Consider the following 19,206-nt stretch of genomic DNA (forward strand, 5'->3'; position numbering starts at 1 on the left):
CTGGTTGCCAGCCAATCGCGGGGCCCACAAATGCAAACAACCATTCGCGCTCACACTCATAGCTAGGGCCGATTTAGTGTGTTTCATTAATTTACCGTGAATGTCTTTGGAATGTGGGAGGAAACCGGAGTACCCGAAAAAAAGCCACGCAGGAGATCATGCAAACTCCACACAGGAAGGCCAGAGCTGGAATCGAACCCGCAACCTCGGCACTGTGAGGCGATCGTGCTAACTAGTCGTCCAACGTGCCGCCCGACTCAGAAACATATTTTAATTTTTAATTTTTTATGTCAAAATTGATTATGAAAGCTAACAAAACTGAGGTGGATCTTCAATCTTTGCGAGCTCACTTTATGGGACGTCCTAAGAGCGTGTTTCCGGGCTGATCTTTTTCGTCATCAGCTTTCTTATTTTTCCTCATGTGTTTTCCTTCACGACATACACACATTTGAAAAGAGCAGTCAGTGACAACTTATGGATTTGACACAGCATATATTCAACATGAACATACATTCATAGGCAGAATAATCTTCAGTGTAGAAGTCTTTACAGATCTATATTATGATTATTATAATGATAGCACATTATTATAGGCAAGCGTGTATTTTTTTTGTTTGTTTTTTGGAGGTTCAAATTGGCCGCATGTGGTCACGTGTCGCCAGATGCTGCGGGAGGAGGGCTTTATGTGCGGTTGGAGAGAAAGTGCTTCAGTCATCATGCATGGTGAACATGCTCAGCAACCATCCGGCAGACAACATAACGGTTCACTTCCATTTGCTCTGGTCCAGTTTGGAAAGGCGTGTTTGTTGTTCCGCGACGCCACACCAGCGTGACATCGCGTTAGAATTCAACAAAGACGAGTGACGAGGGATGACCATTCAAAAATATGGGCTGCTGTCTTCTTGGCATGTGAATTTTTATTACAAGCAACAGTTTTTATGAATGATTTAGTTCTGAATTCATTCACAATGTTTTTTTTTCTGGTGTATTTCTGAATAAAGTTGGGACAATTCTTACATGAAGAAAGAAAATCAAACTGACTTCACCTTATTGAACGTCATCCTTTTTCATTTTCAGTGCCACCGCATTTGCTAACGGAGTGGATGTGGCACTCTGCAATTTAGATTTGGGTAGCCGCCGTAAAATGTTTACGACGGAAAAACTTCATTTCATTACCACCTGAACGGAACAAACCATGCCGCTCGGCGTAAACAGGCTGGATGTGTTTTTCTCCGTTTGCTCCACTTCCCATTGAAGATCTTTTGGAATAATATTTGACAAGAATGTGCGTGATTTTTTTTTTTTTTTTTTTTTTACCATTAGTGCTCCAATGCTGTGAGTTTAAAGGACGAGACGAAGGAGGTGATAGTGGCTTTCACTTGTCATTCATCGTCCCCGTCCGGACAGAAAACGTCTCAGCATGTGAGTTAGTGTGTGTACAACGTAAATAGAACAGCATGTCGGCATCGCGTGGTGCCAAATTTGTGACAAAAATCTCAGCTCAGTGCAGCCATGCACACACGGAAAGCAAATCACATCAAGTCCACGTACGACCGCTTCAGTCTTTGCAGCGTGTCTTTTATCGACGCTCCCTTGACGTGCAGCACTCCCATGGAGTCCCCGAAGCAGCAGCAGCAAGGACAGAGGACCACCAGTCCCCCCCCTCGAGACCCAAACCCCTTAACCCCACCCATCCATGGGTGCTGTTTGTCCCTCCTTATCTCCACGAGACTGCCCCTCCTTCTTCGTCAATCTTAGATATGCTCCTCAGTCTCAACAAATAAGTTAAACATGACAAGAAGGCGTAGAGAAAGGGAGACGATGTTTTCGAATCGAGAAGACACAAACAGCAAGACGAGGAAGTGGAAGTCCAGCACTTTTGGCCGCCGTGTTTCCATTGACAAGTAGTAGACGCTTTGGTCCTATCCGGCTGAAGAGGGAGCTTCAAGAGTCCTCGGCGTGCTCTCTAGTTGTGATCCGGAGTGCGAGGCATTTGTTGGCTTCATCAGCAGTTGGCATTTCATCATCGACAAGTGTGCATCTCCTCCATTTTGCGGCACTGCTTGCATTTGACGTAGCAGCACCAGTGGAACTTACAGCTGCACCTGTCCACCACCTCCACTTGCTGCGTCTGAAAACCGCGACCGCAGCACATCAGCTCACAGCCGTCGATGGCCTTTGAGGTTCTGTTGCACTGGCGCCCCACCGTGCCCAGCATACCCGGCGTGCGGGGGTCGTGCTCGCAGAAGTCCGGACTGGGTTCTAAATAGACCAGATCTTCATCGGTGTGAGGTTTGAACTGGGAGTTGCGAGGCACCAGGACTTTGGCGGAGCCCATTTTGCGCTGCTCCACCTCGGTGGCGCCGTCAAACTTCTCCTTGATGACGTTGCCCACCTTGCGAAAGGGGGGCATGGCTTTCCAGCAGGTCTTCACCTCACATGAGCCTGACACGCCGTGACATTTGCACTCCACGCGCATGTGAGCCAGGATGGCCTGTGAAGATGCCACAAACTTGATGAACTGACAGAATTATTACATCACAAAATATTGGACATGACAAAAGCTGATTGTCACTTTTGCAAATATCGTGAGCGGAATTGACACAATCTCTCTTTCCAAATATAAAAGGTGCTCATTTTGGTTTGACGCTGTCATCCATCGATCCATTCTTACATAGCATGCTTTTTTTCCTCACTGTATTACAATAAAGTGTAATTGCACATCCACTCCAGTAGATGGCAGCGGCGCTCTCCTTGCTCATTGTGCGTACCAAGAATAAAACTTTACCGTGATGACAATTTGACCATTTTTTTTTTTTGCAGGAGAAATTGAAATTAAAAGACACCGGCGGGCCATCAACAACGCAGACGAGACTGCGCTCAACCATACACGTTCCACTTCAACAGCAAAAGTTGGTTTGGACAAAGCTGCAAATCATGCGCAAGTCTGACAAAACCGGAACCGTGAAGCGATGCGACTGGCGAGAACTTGACATGTCGGTAAAACATTGAGTTACCTTCCTGCCGGCCTCATTGTTGTGCAGGTTCATGAGGGCCCGACTGGAGGACTGTCCTTTACTCCTCTCCCTCACATCCACAAAGGACTGCGAAAAAGCCACTCCGTAAGCAATGTTGTCACTGCATCCCGACCACTGGAATCCTGCGACAAGACATTAGAATATCATTAAATCACAAGCCAACAAAAAAGTGTTGGATCGAATGACAGTGAAATGTCTGAGGTGATCCTCATAGTGTTGAACCAGCAAAGCGTTCCCCGCAAGTCAGCAGCTTTGCCTTTTACTTATAAGAGGTCTCATTGTTTTGCTGTCTGGCTGCAACCGCAGTCTGACACCAGCACAACACTGACTCAGTGATAATAGGCCAATGATAATCACACAAGCACCACTTTTACTTCATACGCATTTAAAGCAACTGCATTTCAGTTTTTTCTGGGGGTTATTTTTACATGGCTTTGGCTTTCTAATGGGAGAATTAAACCTACCTATATTCTGAACTTCAGATTATTACAAATATACAACAGATGTGCCCTCCAAATATTAACAGTACAATTGATTCGACGTGTAGTTGAGCTTGCCATTTTTTTTTTTCTTTGCGTGTGTGTATTTGCAAGCGGCAGAGAGTGATACACACCCTCTGGACTGACGCCATGTACATTGTGGTCGCAGCCACATTTTTCGAGCTCCCCGCTGCTGCAGGCTCTTGTGACCGCAAACGCCACACTGGCTGCTGAGATGGCATACACAAAGGCAGCCTCGCGGGTGCCTGCAAGACACACACACACGCACACACCCCCACCAACACACACAATCACATTGACTCATGAGGTAGAGAACGAACAAACGAACAATGTTTTTAAGAAGGGTTCAAATTAATATCCTTTGAGGTATTCACCGTCAAACCACTTGTGTCTAAAAGTGTGTTTGTTATGAAGGAGTGAAGGTCACTGTGTTCTTGCGGTAAACTCACCCTGGGTGACCACTTTGCCGAACACGGGCATGCTCTCTAGAGTGGAGCAATTCCACCGCCGGTTCCGGAACTGGAACTGACACTCATCGATGGCCAGCTGAGCTCCACGGCGCACCGCGTCCATCACCTCCACGCTGCGCTTACAGATCTGAACCTGCGGCAGAACAGACACACAAAAGATGTTTCGGGATGTCAAGCACCTTGTGTAAAGTGTCGCGTCGTCTCCGACCGGGACGCAGCCTCTCCAAACGCTACGGCCTGAATTTTATTTAGTCAAGTGGCTACGCAAAATAAAATCATCTGGATTCAGATACGTTTGAAATAAATGCATCGTCTAATTTAAAAATGTTTCTGGATTCCCATGATTGCATTTTGTGCAAATTCTTGTCAAATTAAAATGGAGTAAATTCAAGAAAAGCTTTTTTTTTTTAGTGGAAGTTAAAGTCCACCCACAGGAGTGTGTCTCAGATGGCTGTAGTGTAACTAAACACCGTTGTGTCTATTGCGCAAAAATAACCTTGTAGCCTGCTAGGTGAACGCACCTGTCTCTGGATGAGGCCTCGCAACCTCTCACACGTCTCTTCGTCCCGGATGCTTCCGACTGACGATAGCTTGGCCAGATACCTGAGGGCAGAGAAAATGGAAATTGTTGTAATCTACAGAAACGAACTTACACACAATACTGAGTGAGCTTCTCTCAAAATGTCCGTCTTGAAAATGGCCTCGCAAGTGTAACTGCAATTAAATCCACACTTTTCCTTCCTTCAGCCATTGCGGTTTAAAAAAGCAAGAAAATACTTTAGATTTTCGAACGGTCGCCAGTACGACTCTTGGGTGTGTTGATTCCGCAAAGCGCAGCCCCCTCATAAGTGAGTATCCAATCACAAGCCACGTTTATCACCTTCAACTCGTGATCTGATTGGCTATCGCAACGGTAAGAGACACAGAAGAGATTGTATCTGAAGGCCTCAGACGAATAATGCGTGCTACTGGTATCACGAAATCTGCCTGTCTGAATTCTGATTGGATAAAAACTCTCACCTAAAAATTCAACACTAGGATATACTATGACATCAATGTGAAGAATATGATCATGATTTCTTGATTATTTTAGGCCATCAGAGAAGGCCTTGTAGGCCCAGCACTGCCGGCACCTGAGTTTGCTCGTGATCAAATGAACCAAGTGGCAAATCAAATTCGAGTTGACATCAAATGGAAACGCATCCAACGTGAACTACCGCTGCATGAAGTCTACGGCTTGGTCCTTCTTGCTTTGCATTTGTCGTTCAAGCAGGGATGCGTCACTTTGCTGAAAAGCGCCATTCACATCATGTCAGGCAGTTCCCATGATGTTGTGAGAAGGTTTCGGATCAAGGTCTGGTTGTGAGGAGGGAAAGTGGTTTATCACCGACAGCACCTCTAGGCCAGACAGGTCAGAAAGATAGACCGCATACACACACAATTGGAGACGTGTGAGAAAATGGCATCGGGCTTGATGCCCCCCCCCCCCCCCCGCCCCCTTCATGCGCACACAACCGCCCCGACTCACTTCGCGCTCATATCTCCTGTCCCAGCTGTGCTTTACAGAAATAGGCTTTCACAATTTCCGACACCGAATTCCCCTTTGAGGTCGGAGCCTTGATTATGTAGCGTCTAAACTGCTCAAAGGTTCCTGACGCGTCATGTTTGATTGCTTGTTGAGTCTGAAACCAGTCCAATGCTCTTGCTCATGTTTGGAAATGCCGTTTTACGGGCAAGAAGCACCACTTTGAATTTGCCAAAAGGCCAACAGAGATTTTGTTTCTGTCAAGCTGCCCTTAAATTCAACAAACACAATAACACAGTCTTTAGGAGCAGAACCATTGTGGTCGAGTAATTCTCTATATAAGATTGGCCAAAGCTAATTCAGTCAAATGAAATGTCTTGAAGATTAAAGAAACAACAAACTATGGGGAGAGCAAGGAAAATAGCAGCTTGGATGACAAAAGATGAAAAACACCCAAGACGCATAAGAAGGCCAGGTTTGAATTTGCTCTAAGAAACAAAACAAAAAAAAAAAGTACAGCGACGAGCCTCAAAGTCTGTGCGAGAAAGTTTGATGCTGGCATTTCTTGTGGTGCTTCTTCTGGATTTGGTGTCATTCCAATTTTTGTATGACGTGAAAATAAAAGCTGTTGACCCAAACGTGGTCAGTCGACGGCAAAAATTAAAGCGAGACATTGATTTCAGTGTTCCAACAGTTTTTGGACGTCCAACTGCCTTGAATGCTGTTTTTCAGTTTCAGGATAGCCGACATGGTTTGCCTTAAGGTTTCTGAAGCCCGTTTTATGAGTCGTGGGTTATGAGTTCCCAAGACCACACATACCTCTGCAAAGCCCTTGTGTGTCTGTCTGAGTGGAATGGAGTGGCAAATGTCCAAGGCTCGCGGAATTGTGCTGAAATTATTGATAGCGCTTTTCTGGGATACTGCTGCAATTTCCATAGCTTGCAGTTTTAATTCCATTAAATTTGTCAACACGGAAGACTCGCATGAAATATTAGCATCTTACGCAAGAGCTCAAAGTTGCTCACAATTCCGAAAAGCATTCAAGGCTTTTCTCTGGACATGCGCTTGATTTTTCTGTGGCTTTTTGTCCCGTTTTTTTGCAGCTCTTCTCCAAATAGAATTTCTGGGGGGGGGCCTATTTTCGTAAATAGGCACCTTAAAAACTGCCGCATTTTCATTTTCTTGCCAGTGCGAGTCAAGTTGACCTTGTTTGGGAATTTGGCAGACTGTGTTGTGCCTTGCTGGGCGATCCGATGGCCTTTTTCTATTTCACACCCCCGGCGCACCTGGCAATTTGGTGACAGAAAATGCGCAAGAATTTAGACCAGCTAAAAACAGATGTACATTGTGTCCAAGATGCTTTAAAGGGATTTGGGTGATTTGATCAAGGAGCAAGCAGGCAGATTCTTGAGTGTTGTTTTTATTGTCATTCATAAATATGACAACAGTGCGGGATAATTCATCTGAATTATTGCAGAGATCAATTAATTTAATGAATTCTTATTTCAAAGGACCCAGCCACTTTCATTGGCTCGCAACCAAGTCGGTCGGGTGTGTTCCCTCCCACAATGGCGCAACCTCCCCTATCCATCTACGGTCATCTCCCAAAATAGCAAAGAAAGAAAACTCCAAAAATCAGACACCTGGCCTGAAAAAAGGGTGTCAATAGAAGAAAGAAAAATGAACTATTGCAGGGAGTGCTGGACAAACTCAAAACAAAATGCATTCATTTTCCAAAAACAGAATAAAAAGGCAACTTTGGTATGTGGAATAAAAAAATACCAAGTTCATGGAAAGCAAAAGAAAAAGAACTAAAAAAAAGATGTTTGGGGTCACAAATGAGATGAGCATAACAGAGACACCAACAGAAGCAATGAGTCAACGAAAAGAAGCCGGGAACTAAATACAAACAAACGGACGAGACAACAAGGAACACCTGGACAAGAAACGAGGGCTGAAGGAGCTGATTGGAAGACACACGAGATGGGCGGGGCTGACGAGAACAGCTGGACACAAAAACCTAACGAGACACACATGAAAAAAAAAAATGCAAGAAAATAAGCCGTAATCTGGAATAAAACAAAATGTATTCAAAACAAAACAAAAGCCCAAAAATACATCACGACAAAGAGGAAATTACTTCAAATTCGTACTCAGTCGGACCGCTTGATAACTTGAGACAATTCATTCTTATGATGTTTTTTAACTCTTTTTTTTTTCACTCGAGTAGATGAGCGCAACATTGCGTTGCTTTTTCCGCGTGGAAGGGTGTTACATGTAAAACAACTCGTAAATTCTTATCAACGTCATTTTTTTATGAAAATTTGAGCCTGAAATGGATTCCTTTCTGGATAAAACAAAACAAATTGTAGAGCAAGTGGTGTCCTGCGGCCCTTTCAGAAGTCTGGGAGGTCAAACAGGTCCCCTCTCATCTCATCCTCTCAACAGCGCAGATAATCCGCCTCTCTCGCAGCCTCTTTGAAGGCCGCGCTCGACCCAAGCAGACAATGTCAGCATTCAGCACTCATCGCCGCGATAACCTCGCTCCCTGCCACTCCACAGCATCTCAGCCATATCCAGCCACATACAGTACACTTGATTGAGATTCACTGAGAAGGACTTCATTTTTAAGGTGGACACACTTTCCATGATGGCGGTCTGGTACGCAAGCACACAAAGTATGCGTCTCGGTGTCTTCATCTCCAGCATCATGGAAACAAGGACAACGAGGCAGTGAGTTGATTTTTAATCATGGAGGACATCGAAGTCCTCAGCATTAAATGCTGGGTAGTCGGGTTGATGGATTTTAAGGAGAAAAAAAATTGCCATTTTGATTTTCTATGCGATTTTCTTCACAATGTACAGTGACATGACAGAAAATGCCATTATATCATGGAAAACAATAACTTTGTATGTCAGATTATATGTCAATAAAATCATTCAAGCTAAATTGATTAAAAACATTTAATTTTTTATTTTAATTTTTTTATTTTAAAAAGGTTTAATTTAATATATAAATATTTAGTTCATGTTGACATTGAACTTCTTCGTCATGATGATGGCGTCAGCCATTTACGGGTCACTCTGAGAGCGACTGCTAAATTGCTAACGTAGCCGTCATCTTATTTCATGTCTCGAGACGTAATGATTGAACTACAATATTTCTGTTCAGAGCTGCTGGCTCTCCGTCCTATCGCCAGACTTCTGTTCAAAATCGACTGTGCACCTAAGCATTTATTTTGGGTCTTTCCCAAATCTCAAATTTCACTTTAGCGATCAGCAGACTTCCTCGGTTAAAACGATTCTTGTTAGCGGGATAGTTTGTGTATCACCTCGGAGGAGATGATCCGCATCACGCAGCTTGTGACTCCTACTGCGCACAGATTTGCACATAGTAAAAAAAATAATAATCCATACTGCGACATCGCAATATAGTTTCGTGCCTTGCATTCAAGCAGCAGCAAAAAATAAATAAATAAATGACTTCCGGGACTACCTGCCACACCGTGACATTTCAGTACGTGTGTGACGTTAGTGTGACCTTTCGTAAGCAAGGGCCACAAGAGCCCTTTAAAAAAAAAAAAAACTCACCATTCATGATCTCAAAATCGCATTGTCTGAGATCGCAATTTCTGTACCAAAGCGATAAATCATACAGCCCCACAGAGTCGTGTTTAATGTAGGGAATGCTTTGACGTGGTCATTAGTGCATTAAAAATTGAAGAAGATGCTGGAGCAAAACCAACAAAAAATAATGAGACCAATTGCTTTCATTGAGCGTCATTCAGAAGGACATTGATTATTAAGCACATTGTTTGTGTACATTTAAAAAATAAAACATCAGGTTTTCCTTTAACTCGTATAAATGGCTCGACAGGCAAAGTGCAAGAACAAGCGCTCAGTTGGTAAAAGTTACATCTCAGAACCAAAAACAGAATTAAAGCAGAAAGTTCAATTACGCGTCTCATCGTCAACCCAGACAGACTGTTCCAATCTTTTCAGAAAGGATGTACAGCAAAAGCTGTTCTTATGATTTTTTTTTTTCTTTTTTGCTGGGATTTGTGTTTTTACGTTAAGTCATGGGAAAGGAGCAGACAGACCTTGAGCGAGTGTGTTTCATTTTCAGCCCTCCTTCCTGTTATCTGCTCATTGTGCGGCGTACACCCTGGCTTCCCCGAGACGAGGTTAACAAAACATCTCGCCCAACAGGCAGAGGAGTCAACCCATAGAAGGGCAGAGCCAACACGCACGCACGCACGCACACAGCAGCCGGCGGCTCACGTCCCTCTCTCGCAGAAATCCCACGGGAGGCCTAAACCCGGTGGAGCCGGTCGGTGTTGTGAAGGCTGCGACGCGTAATGCAACACAAACACACAAGCGGACCGCGGAAGCACTTCAGGCCAGGTGGAATGAAGCAAGCCTCCCACCTCGAAGCCCCCCGCAGCTTTATGAAAATAAGAGATAAATCCAAACAGGGGAGACTTTTACGACATGTGTTGTTATCTTGGACAGATAATACTGACAGGAATGAAAATGGTCGGACACCGTGAGAAAACGACGTGCAACTGTTGTGTTATTAAAACAGCCAATTCAAATTGAAATTTCCATCCGTCATTTCTCCTGGTCAGGGTCATAGCTGAGCTGGTTCCTATCTCGGCGGTTTTGGATGCGATATCACCTCTTTTGTGTAAAGTGTGCAGGAATTTAATAGAGAGAGTTCCGTTGGGCGACTGAGGAAGGGAGACTGCAGTTAAAGTTTTCTTTCTGGAAATTTCTCCCATGGACACTCAGAGTGGTCACAAAGCATCCATTTTTTTAAGTAGACCATATATCTACTTTTACAATTACCAATTTAATTTCAATAAGCGGCTTCACAAAATAAAATCATCTGAATCCAACCACTGAGTAAATGCAGTTCAGTGTAGTCAACCACGGTAGTAACACAAACCAAATTATAAACACTCAGTGGAAAATAATGAGATTTTATTTAATTTTTTATAGTTTGCCATGAAAAAAATGTGACATTGTAATCACATCACTACTCACATGTAGTTAAACCTTGAATCAAAAGTTAATTAATTGTATCATATATACAAAAGCTTTTCACTTGCCATTTGGAATTATGAATCACATTTTTCGTAAATCAAAATCTATCAGTCAAATCAGGAACGTAATAATAATAATAAGATAATAAAGCTCTTTCATAACACAAGTTGAGACGGAAAAAAATACAGTAATGTAGATATATAAGAATATATAAAATTGAGACTAATACTTGAAAAAAAATTGAATAGTACTGTGCTGTACAGTCCTAATACCAACTAAAACCTGTAGAGGGCACTGTTTCACTAGTTTATTGTGGTCCCTGTTGTATCTTCTGCCTTGATGATTTCTCTTTCCAGCAAGACTCTGTTTCATTTTAAATTGACTTTAGTGGTGATGGATGAACATTAAGTGAACGGAGCAGTACAGAAAGCCCGAGTGCATTTAAAGTACACATTTTAAGTTGATGAAATAACAAGGTGGAAGTCAGGCCGCGTGAATCGGCGGAAAAATGTGAGGCAACCCCGATACTATGGTAATATGTTTGTTTGTTGGCGTGTTTATGAGCTTACACGTGCGTCTGGGTGTATTTATATGCCGGTGGCTCCACGAGAGCTCATTGCCCTCTAAAAATAACACGCTCTGCCAACACCACAAGCCTCACACACAGAAACACAGACACATTCACATATCCAGCGTTTCATGCCAATTTGGGAAAATAAATGAAAGACGGTCAAATCCATGGACTAACCTCTCTCGCCTGGTATCGGTGCCATCGCCCAATAAGGCTCGGAACGATTGCGTATAATTACGCTTCTGTGCTCGAGACGTTTTTAGTGATAAAACGTGACTTTTTTGCGCTGCACATCATGTTTGAATTCAAATCAGCGTGGAGGGTATTTCGGGTGATGTAACAACAACACTGTCCGCCATCTTACAGTTCTTTAGCTCCCGAGGAGACAACGGCTGGGTTTCAGAACTTGGCTGTACCATGTCGCCTACCTGGGACCATTTCTTTGTATAATGTGAGCCGGAATATGATAGAAAAAAATTATGTGATAGTGGCGTGATGGTGGAAAATGTGGTTAGCATGTCTGTCTCACCCAGGGCCGCTGCAAACCAAATTGAGACCCAGGACACAATTTCAAACGAATATATATCATGCACTAAAAATATAAGTTGACAGGTTTGACGGAAAATTCGGACGACGACAAATTGCAAATTGAAATGCTAATTTGTCTACAGGGGAAGAGAATCGGGTGCTGACGGAAAATTCGGATGATGACGAGCGACAGCGACGATGGGGGGCCTTGGTCTCACCGTTGAAAAGATCTGAGCTTTACCCGAAGGCTTCCCCATGCATGTGTGTTCTTCGTCGCGTAATCTGGTTTCTACTTACATTCCGAAACTCATCCATCCATCCATTATCTTCGCCGCTTATCCTCGCGAGGGTCAGGGGCGTGCTGGAGCCTATCCCAGCCGTCTTTGGGCAGGACTCGGGGTACACCCTGAACTGGTTGCCAGCGAATCGTAGAGCACACAAAGACAAACCATCGTTCGCACTCCCAATCACACCTCAATCCAAATTAGAGTAACCCTCCGCGCATGTTTTCGGAATGTGGGAGGGAATCGGAGTACCCGGAGAAAACCCACGCAGGCACGGGGAGAACATCCAAAAAGGTGACTGCAAAGGCGGATGAACTCTGAGAGAGCTGAGCAGTTTACTCAAGAGAATCCCGTCAAAGCGCCAAAGTTTGTTCAGGTGTTAGAGTCATTGTTTGATGGCCTCAAAAGTTTGCGCAAGAAAATATTCAATCAAACATCTTCACCGCCACCGAAGCCCTGAAACCGACTCGGACGCATAATTGGGTGTGAGGGTTGTCTCCAAGTGCTTGCTTCATGGTGCAGACGTTTTGGACGCCAGTGTGTGACTAGTGATTTATGTAGAAGATTTATTCATGCGGTCAGAATAAGAAAAGCGTCAATTGGACGCAATTGAAGTGATTGGTTGAACGATGTTTTTATTTCACGTCAAAGACTCACATTCATTCATTGGCGAGATGGGGAAATGTCCTCGCTCGTGGAATTGTGATCATTCATGCAAAGTGGGCACGTTTGGACACGCACCATTGAGCTTTCTATTGACACAGTTATCACACGTGTGTGTTGTACACATATTTGTATGGATAAAGACATATTTGGTCCTCACCTCGCCAACGCTGAGTCTCCTTCTTGCAACGGAACTTTTGCAATGTTCGATCAGGATGAAATGCGGATGAAGGTCACGAAAGGGTCAGCTGAGTGTGTACGCGCTAAAAATGTGAAACAATAATGTCCATTCTGCTCCCGTGCGATTGACGTTTGACCAAACAGAGAATGTGATGCACGAATGCCGTGTGTGCAGTAATCCTTTCTCATACGTCCAAATTAAATTTGTTATTTTTCAAATTTTCAGATGGCAAACTCATTCACTGCCATTGACGGGTATAGAAGTCAAAAATGTCGTTGAGTGTAGATACTTACACATGTTTTGATTTTCCAATTTTTAAACAAAGACAAGGACAATGGTGGCCCCAAAAGGTAAAAAAAAAAAAAAAAAGAAAAAAAATCTCAATACCGGACTCTGGAAAATTGCCCAGGAGTTGCTGGATCACGTGATAACTTGCACAAATATTTGACTGGTCACCAGCCCTTGCCAATGCATACCGTTATGCCAAATATGTTACTTATATATCACGTAATCCGGACGCAGAAACACAAAAGGCATTAATTGGCCTCGGTCTATTTTCTATTCTACACCGCTTATCCTTCATTCGGGTCACAGGTGAGCGCAAGTCGACCGCATATCCGCTGACTTTATCCCATTGGCTCAACTAACTTGTCTCCAGCCAATCACAGCGCAGATTTAGACAAACATTATTCGCACATTGTCACGTCACACCTATGGGCGTATTTTGGAAATGTGCGACACATGTTCAGTTAACTAGCTTTATAATGTCGTACGTGTTTGTGGAATGAAATGGCGAAGCATTCGGTCTCTCGATTTAAAACGCACGCCGAGCATCGTCAGAGAATCGGGTGAGATGCGACCAACGCTCTTGTTCTTATCATGAAACAGTGAACTATATCATATTTTATTGAAACATAAACAACATGGCGCGATGGTCTAGAAAGAACCGGATTGTCCAAGCCACTGTAGCCATTTTATAAACCAATGAAAGAGAAAAAAAAAAACAATCACAGTGAAAGTCACGTCTTGAGATCGACTGTATCTCCTCACGGGCGTTCAACAGATGGAACGGTTCGCAGCCCATCCGCAATCAGCTGTTCACAGCCATTGTCGTCGGAGCGCGTTCGCCCACCTCCGTCGCCACCGGAGGGTGTGTTATGTCTCCCGAAAGCCTGGCGCACTTCTCCGTGGCGTGCCACAATCGGATCTCATCTTTCAGTGAGGCCGCCCGCTCTGTCAGTCCTATCTGCCCTCAACTAATCCTAGTCCTAATCTGGTCATCGTGAGCGATTCCCCCGCTGATTCGAGTGTGCCGTGATAATTGCACACCCAGCGGTGACAAGAGGGCTTGAAATAACATGTCGCAACCTCATTGCAGTCATGTGCAAGAGAACAAAGTGTGAGGCGCCAGCGTGTACTGCCAAGGTCTCGGCTTTCTCTGGTTACTCTGCCATCTCTTTAGCACCTCACCATGGTTCCGCTGGACATGTGCTGGACGGCTTCACACGCACGTTTGAGCCCACGGTGACATAGAAAACACTTGTCTCTTTTGAGATGAACAAATTTACTGGAAATAATTAATAGAAGAAGGCGTAGTCCGTGTCAAATATATTTGCCGTATTTTTCACGTTTGCGTCCGAAACATTTGTCTGCCTCCTTGCGTCTCTGGAGATATGGGCTTCTTTTGGGTGTGCACCATACGTCCGTTTTTTTTGTGTATTTATTTTTTCAATTTGCCCTCTCTATGAGATTTTTTTCTTTCATTGAGGCTGGTTATAGACCACCTCATTGTTGAAAATGTTTTGATATAATTACAATTGTTCATCTTGTTACAATCAGAAAAATCTAAGAATTGACCATGGCTGTGTTGCATTGTGATTTTTTTTTTTTCTTTATCATATGCCGTACCTCAAAAAGTGCCTCTGAGGCCTCTCAGGGAATGTTCGACTCACTGTATGAATTGAAACCGTAAGGAGCAGCCTATTATTTTCCCTCTCTATGTCTTTCTTTTACAGAGCCCCCGTACGGCAGCCGTATCTGACTTGATGACTCCTTGACGACTCTGCGTTGGTTGTTGCTGTTGCATGACTGAAATGAGGCCCCCACAGGTCCAAATTTGTCTTTCACGCAGCAGTTACCTGCACTGGTCCACCTAACATTTACACCTCCACTGTAAAAACAACCAAATTTCTTCCATAGTAAATCACCACATTTTTGAGTGAGCTCCCCCTGCCAGTACATTCTCCGAATCGCGGTGCGCTGCGGATGGCCAAACAGACGTGTACTCACTTAGATTAGGTCTTAAATAATGAGTGTGGGCCAATGTTACAATTTTCAAATATCAAAATAGCACTTGACTAAATAAAAATTGCCAGGGACACGTAAATTGTTGCATTGCACTGGAGAGGGGAGCTCTCGAATCTCGTTGCACACTGAGTACAATGACAAAAAAGGGCTTTGTGATTTCTGATTCTGATTATATGAATTGAACAAATTAAATAATGACTGCCTTAAACATTTGTTTGAAGAATTGCAGCCCAAATGACACATTTACATTTGAACAATAACAATAACAATATTCTCATAATGCACTTCTACATTGATTGAGAGGGTTTGAGCGACGCTGTTGTCATATTGATGAATGAAATACGATGACATCCTCCGCACATATCAGCGGAGTGAAGAATCTTTCTTTCTGCGCCTCGGACAAATCCTTCCAAAATTGCGCAGCGCCGCGACTTATACCTGCTTTTAGTTGCTCTAAGAAGTCATCTACTTTCTGTCACCAAATTGTTAGGTGCACTAGGGGCATGTAAATTAAAATACTAGGGTCTCGGAGGGTGCTGGAGCCTATCCCAGCTGTCTTCGGGCAGTAGGCGGGGGACACCCTGAACTGGTCGCCAGCCAATCGCAGGGCACAGCCTCGCAAGTGTATCTGCAATTAAATCCACACTTTTCCCTCCTTTGGCCGTTGTGGTTTAAAAAAACAAGAATATGGTTTAGATTTTCGAACGTCGCCAGTTACGACTTCCGGGAGTGTTGATTACACATAGCGATGCCCCCTTCAGTTAAGGCCAGCGAGAAGGCTCACTATTACCAACTCGTGATCTGATTGGCTATTGCAACTGTCTATCAAGTCCATTGACTTTAACAGAAGAGATGCTGCACATTTGCATCTGAAGGGAAAGAATAGTGCGTGCAACTGGTATTGTGAAACCTGCCTGGCAACACAAGCTAGCGGAATTCTGATAGGATAAAAACTCTCACCTAAAAATACAACACTAGGATGCAATATGACATCAATGTGAAGAATATGATCTTTTTTTTCTTGATTATGTTAGGCCAGCAGAGAAGGCCTTGACGGCTCGCCACTGATCAGATTAATACCTCTCGATCACTTATTTTGACCATTGTATGAATGGAGTGCACCTGCTTTAAATTGCCAACTTCGCTCACAATCCCAAAAAAAAAAAAAATAATAATATGTGTGAGAAATGATCGATCCTAACTATAACACAATGCAAGGAAAACGTGTGAGAACGTTAATTCGTTCTTCGAGTTGATTGCGCTTGCGCACGCGCAACTCAAGTAGCTGCTGCTGAACGCGGAGGTGAAAGTGAAGCTTCGGCGTGTACAGTCCACACCACCATCGCTGCCGAGTAATCCCACTGAGCAGACTGGCAGCTTCGCAAGCCTGCCTGTACATGCCTGCTGTCACCACGCCTTCAGTCACAAACAGCACAATTAAACTCTGCACTCCGTGACAGAGTTCAAGGTGTTTGGCAAAGATTTCACATGCACGGGCCTCTTCGATTTATGGAGGAATCCGTATGTACTGACAGTCTACTCTTAATGTCAACATAAGATTAGGGTGAAGCGCACACTTTTGAGAAAGCGAACAAACAAGGAATTATGAATTACAAATTACACGTTGCAAGGTGAACGCGTGCGCGCACCTTGCCCTTACATGTTCTAAACGTGTTTGGGAATCATCAGCATGGTCCTATTTAGACCAAAAGACGGCCACGCTGGAGGCTTTTCTTTGTGGAATCAAATGGAAGTCTCCTCCCTAAATGATCGACGCCACTCGTAAATGTGTTGGAAGGTAAGAGGTAAAAAAAATCGTGACGTGCGGGAGGAATGCGAGAAATCCACCTAACCATCCCATCCGCCTCCCACGGAGTGCTTGCAGGCACACACACGCGACCCGCGCAGCCAGTTTGCACTTGGACAACTAAAACTACATAATGCATTCCAAATTTTACCGCGTGATTGGTGTCCACTTACAGATTTTCATAAACGCCCTCCATGCACGACATCGTTTCAATGAAATTTTCCATCTGTCTATCGTCAATTTCCATGACTGATCACACTTGTAAGTGATGTCACGTTCTGATTTTAAAAGATGAGTCAGATGAGAACATGTTCCACGCGCATCAAAGTCCGTCCGGCTGGCTGCAATCCCGACAAGTGAAGAAGTGCTCTTAATTCTGCCGTTTGCGTGACGTTGGAGATTTGTGGTTTTAATTATCCGCCGTCTCGCTATTGTGTCTTCATCATCTGTGCGTCTAAAATACTTCTCTTTTACGTGAGTTATTGGCGGGACGCAAGCAATGCAGGTTCCATACAGCCAGTTATTGAAATATACGAGTTTCATATTGCTGCATGCAAAATGGCAAGTCATCATTGTAGAGTTGACAGTTTAAAAAAAATCTATGCTGTTTCTTTCGTTTTTTTCCCCTTTTTTTCCCCAGCATGCAAGGTTTTCCCCCCTTTTTTGCAAGGGGGGTATATGCAGAGATTGTAATAAATTATTAAAGTGGGAGTCACTGCCCTTGGGTGTGACTCTGTATACGTATTTGGCAATTTAACAAAGTACAACCTCTGCACTGAGAAATGTGAAAATGAAGATGCAAAGGATGTCAAGCTGATCAATGAGAAAATGAGCATGTACAACTATAAACTTGAAGGAGCTCCATTTCTTCAAAAATATCATAAAAAATCAAATAAAATTGGACTTGAACTTACAGCCAGTTGCTGGCATTGGCCGAGAGGAGCGCACAGCAGAGCATCAGCACGCAGCGCAACACACACTCCTCTGTCATCTCAGCTCGGTGGGGAGGAGAAGGATTGTCGACAGTGGAAATAATCCCGTGATGGAGAGCGTTTGTCCGGACTGGCAATGGAGGCAAACAGCGGCACGTTTCGGACGAGGCTGCTGCTAATCCATCGCATTCGCATGCAGCGCTTCGGCCACGGCCGCACTGGCGCGCAGCTTCACGGCGCGTCCGCACAATTCCACCGTCCGTCCGTCCGTCGCTCCTTGCGCGCCTCCACTCCCACAGCGGACGGAGGAGGAGGATATGGGATGTTCTCAAAACTCTCAGTCAAACTTTGCATTCACCTTCACCCCCCTCGGAGAGCAACTAAGGGCCAACCATACAAATGAAAAGTTCCGATGGTGCTTCAGACACGCCACACTGCTATCCTGTCATCGGGCCTCTGAACGCACGCACCGAGCGCTTGTTCGAATAGATCCACGACGCACACGCTCACATGAACACGCGCACACACACTTGGGTCTGTCGGTGCGTCTGGCGGAGAAGAGAGCGTGTATGCTGACTTGAGTTGAGGGGCGGTGCGAGGATGTGGAGGTATGGCAGAGAGATGGGAGTTTTTTTTTTTTTTGGGGTGGGGGGATGAGGGAGGCGGGTTCATGAGCCAGAGTGCATGTGCGCGTGCATGAGCGTGTAGGTGAAAGCGAGCGTGTTTATGTGAGTGTTGGAGAGGAGTGGGGATAGCTGGGGAGGGCATTAGTGAATGGCTGTGCTATTGCATCCTCCCGGGAGACCTCTAAAACACATAGTGCTGTCTACACACACACGCACACTCGCCCCACGCACACACGCGCGCACACGCTCCTCAAACCACTTCTTGGCAGCAGCTCGCGCTCCCTGTCACACACTCAACCAAATTTTCTGCGGTCAACGGGCTATTTAAAGCTTGGCAGCAAAATGTCTGCGTTCGAACCCTGTAAATTAATCCCAACATGATAAATGTGAGGGACTCTATTGAGTGATGTGAACGTGTTGGGGAAGACAGTCCTGTGTGTTGAGGTCTTGATCAGCGTCCCTCGAGTGATCTGGGCAAAGAAGAAGAATTTGACGGGGAAAGAAAGTTGTCATTGTTTATTTAAGAACCATTTCAATCTCGCTTGCAACAGATGACCCTTTTTTACAAAGCCACGTCTTTATTTTGACCGGAACAGCAATACCAATGTCAGACTGACTGATGAGAGCCGATGAAATGACGCATAAACATGGACAAGGCGTTGTTGTTTTTTTCTGGTGTGAGATTGCTGTGCATAAGATAGTGATTGATTGCCTCAAACAGTGACGAG

At 44.4% G+C, this 19,206-nt stretch overlaps 1 protein-coding gene across 1 annotated transcript; it reads right to left on the reverse strand.

Moving 5' to 3' along the window:
- Positions 1 to 535: 535 nt before the first annotated feature.
- Positions 536 to 18,419, reverse strand: wnt4 (wingless-type MMTV integration site family, member 4). The gene is made up of 6 exons (XM_088308304.1): positions 17,835 to 18,419; positions 4,530 to 4,611; positions 3,988 to 4,141; positions 3,652 to 3,783; positions 3,018 to 3,160; positions 536 to 2,494 (listed from the first exon to the last, which is right to left on the reverse strand). Exons 1-6 carry the CDS (start codon positions 17,909 to 17,911, stop codon positions 2,024 to 2,026), a joined length of 1,059 nt encoding a protein of 352 aa, XP_088164430.1. The 5' UTR covers positions 17,912 to 18,419; the 3' UTR covers positions 536 to 2,023.
- Between the last annotated feature and the right edge of the window lie 787 nt (positions 18,420 to 19,206).

This window comes from Idiotropiscis lumnitzeri, chromosome 11, assembly GCF_059441095.1.
Source record: "Idiotropiscis lumnitzeri isolate Australia: NSW breed Sydney's pygmy pipehorse chromosome 11, RoL_Ilum_1.0, whole genome shotgun sequence".
Taxonomy (NCBI): Eukaryota; Metazoa; Chordata; class Actinopteri; order Syngnathiformes; family Syngnathidae; genus Idiotropiscis; species Idiotropiscis lumnitzeri.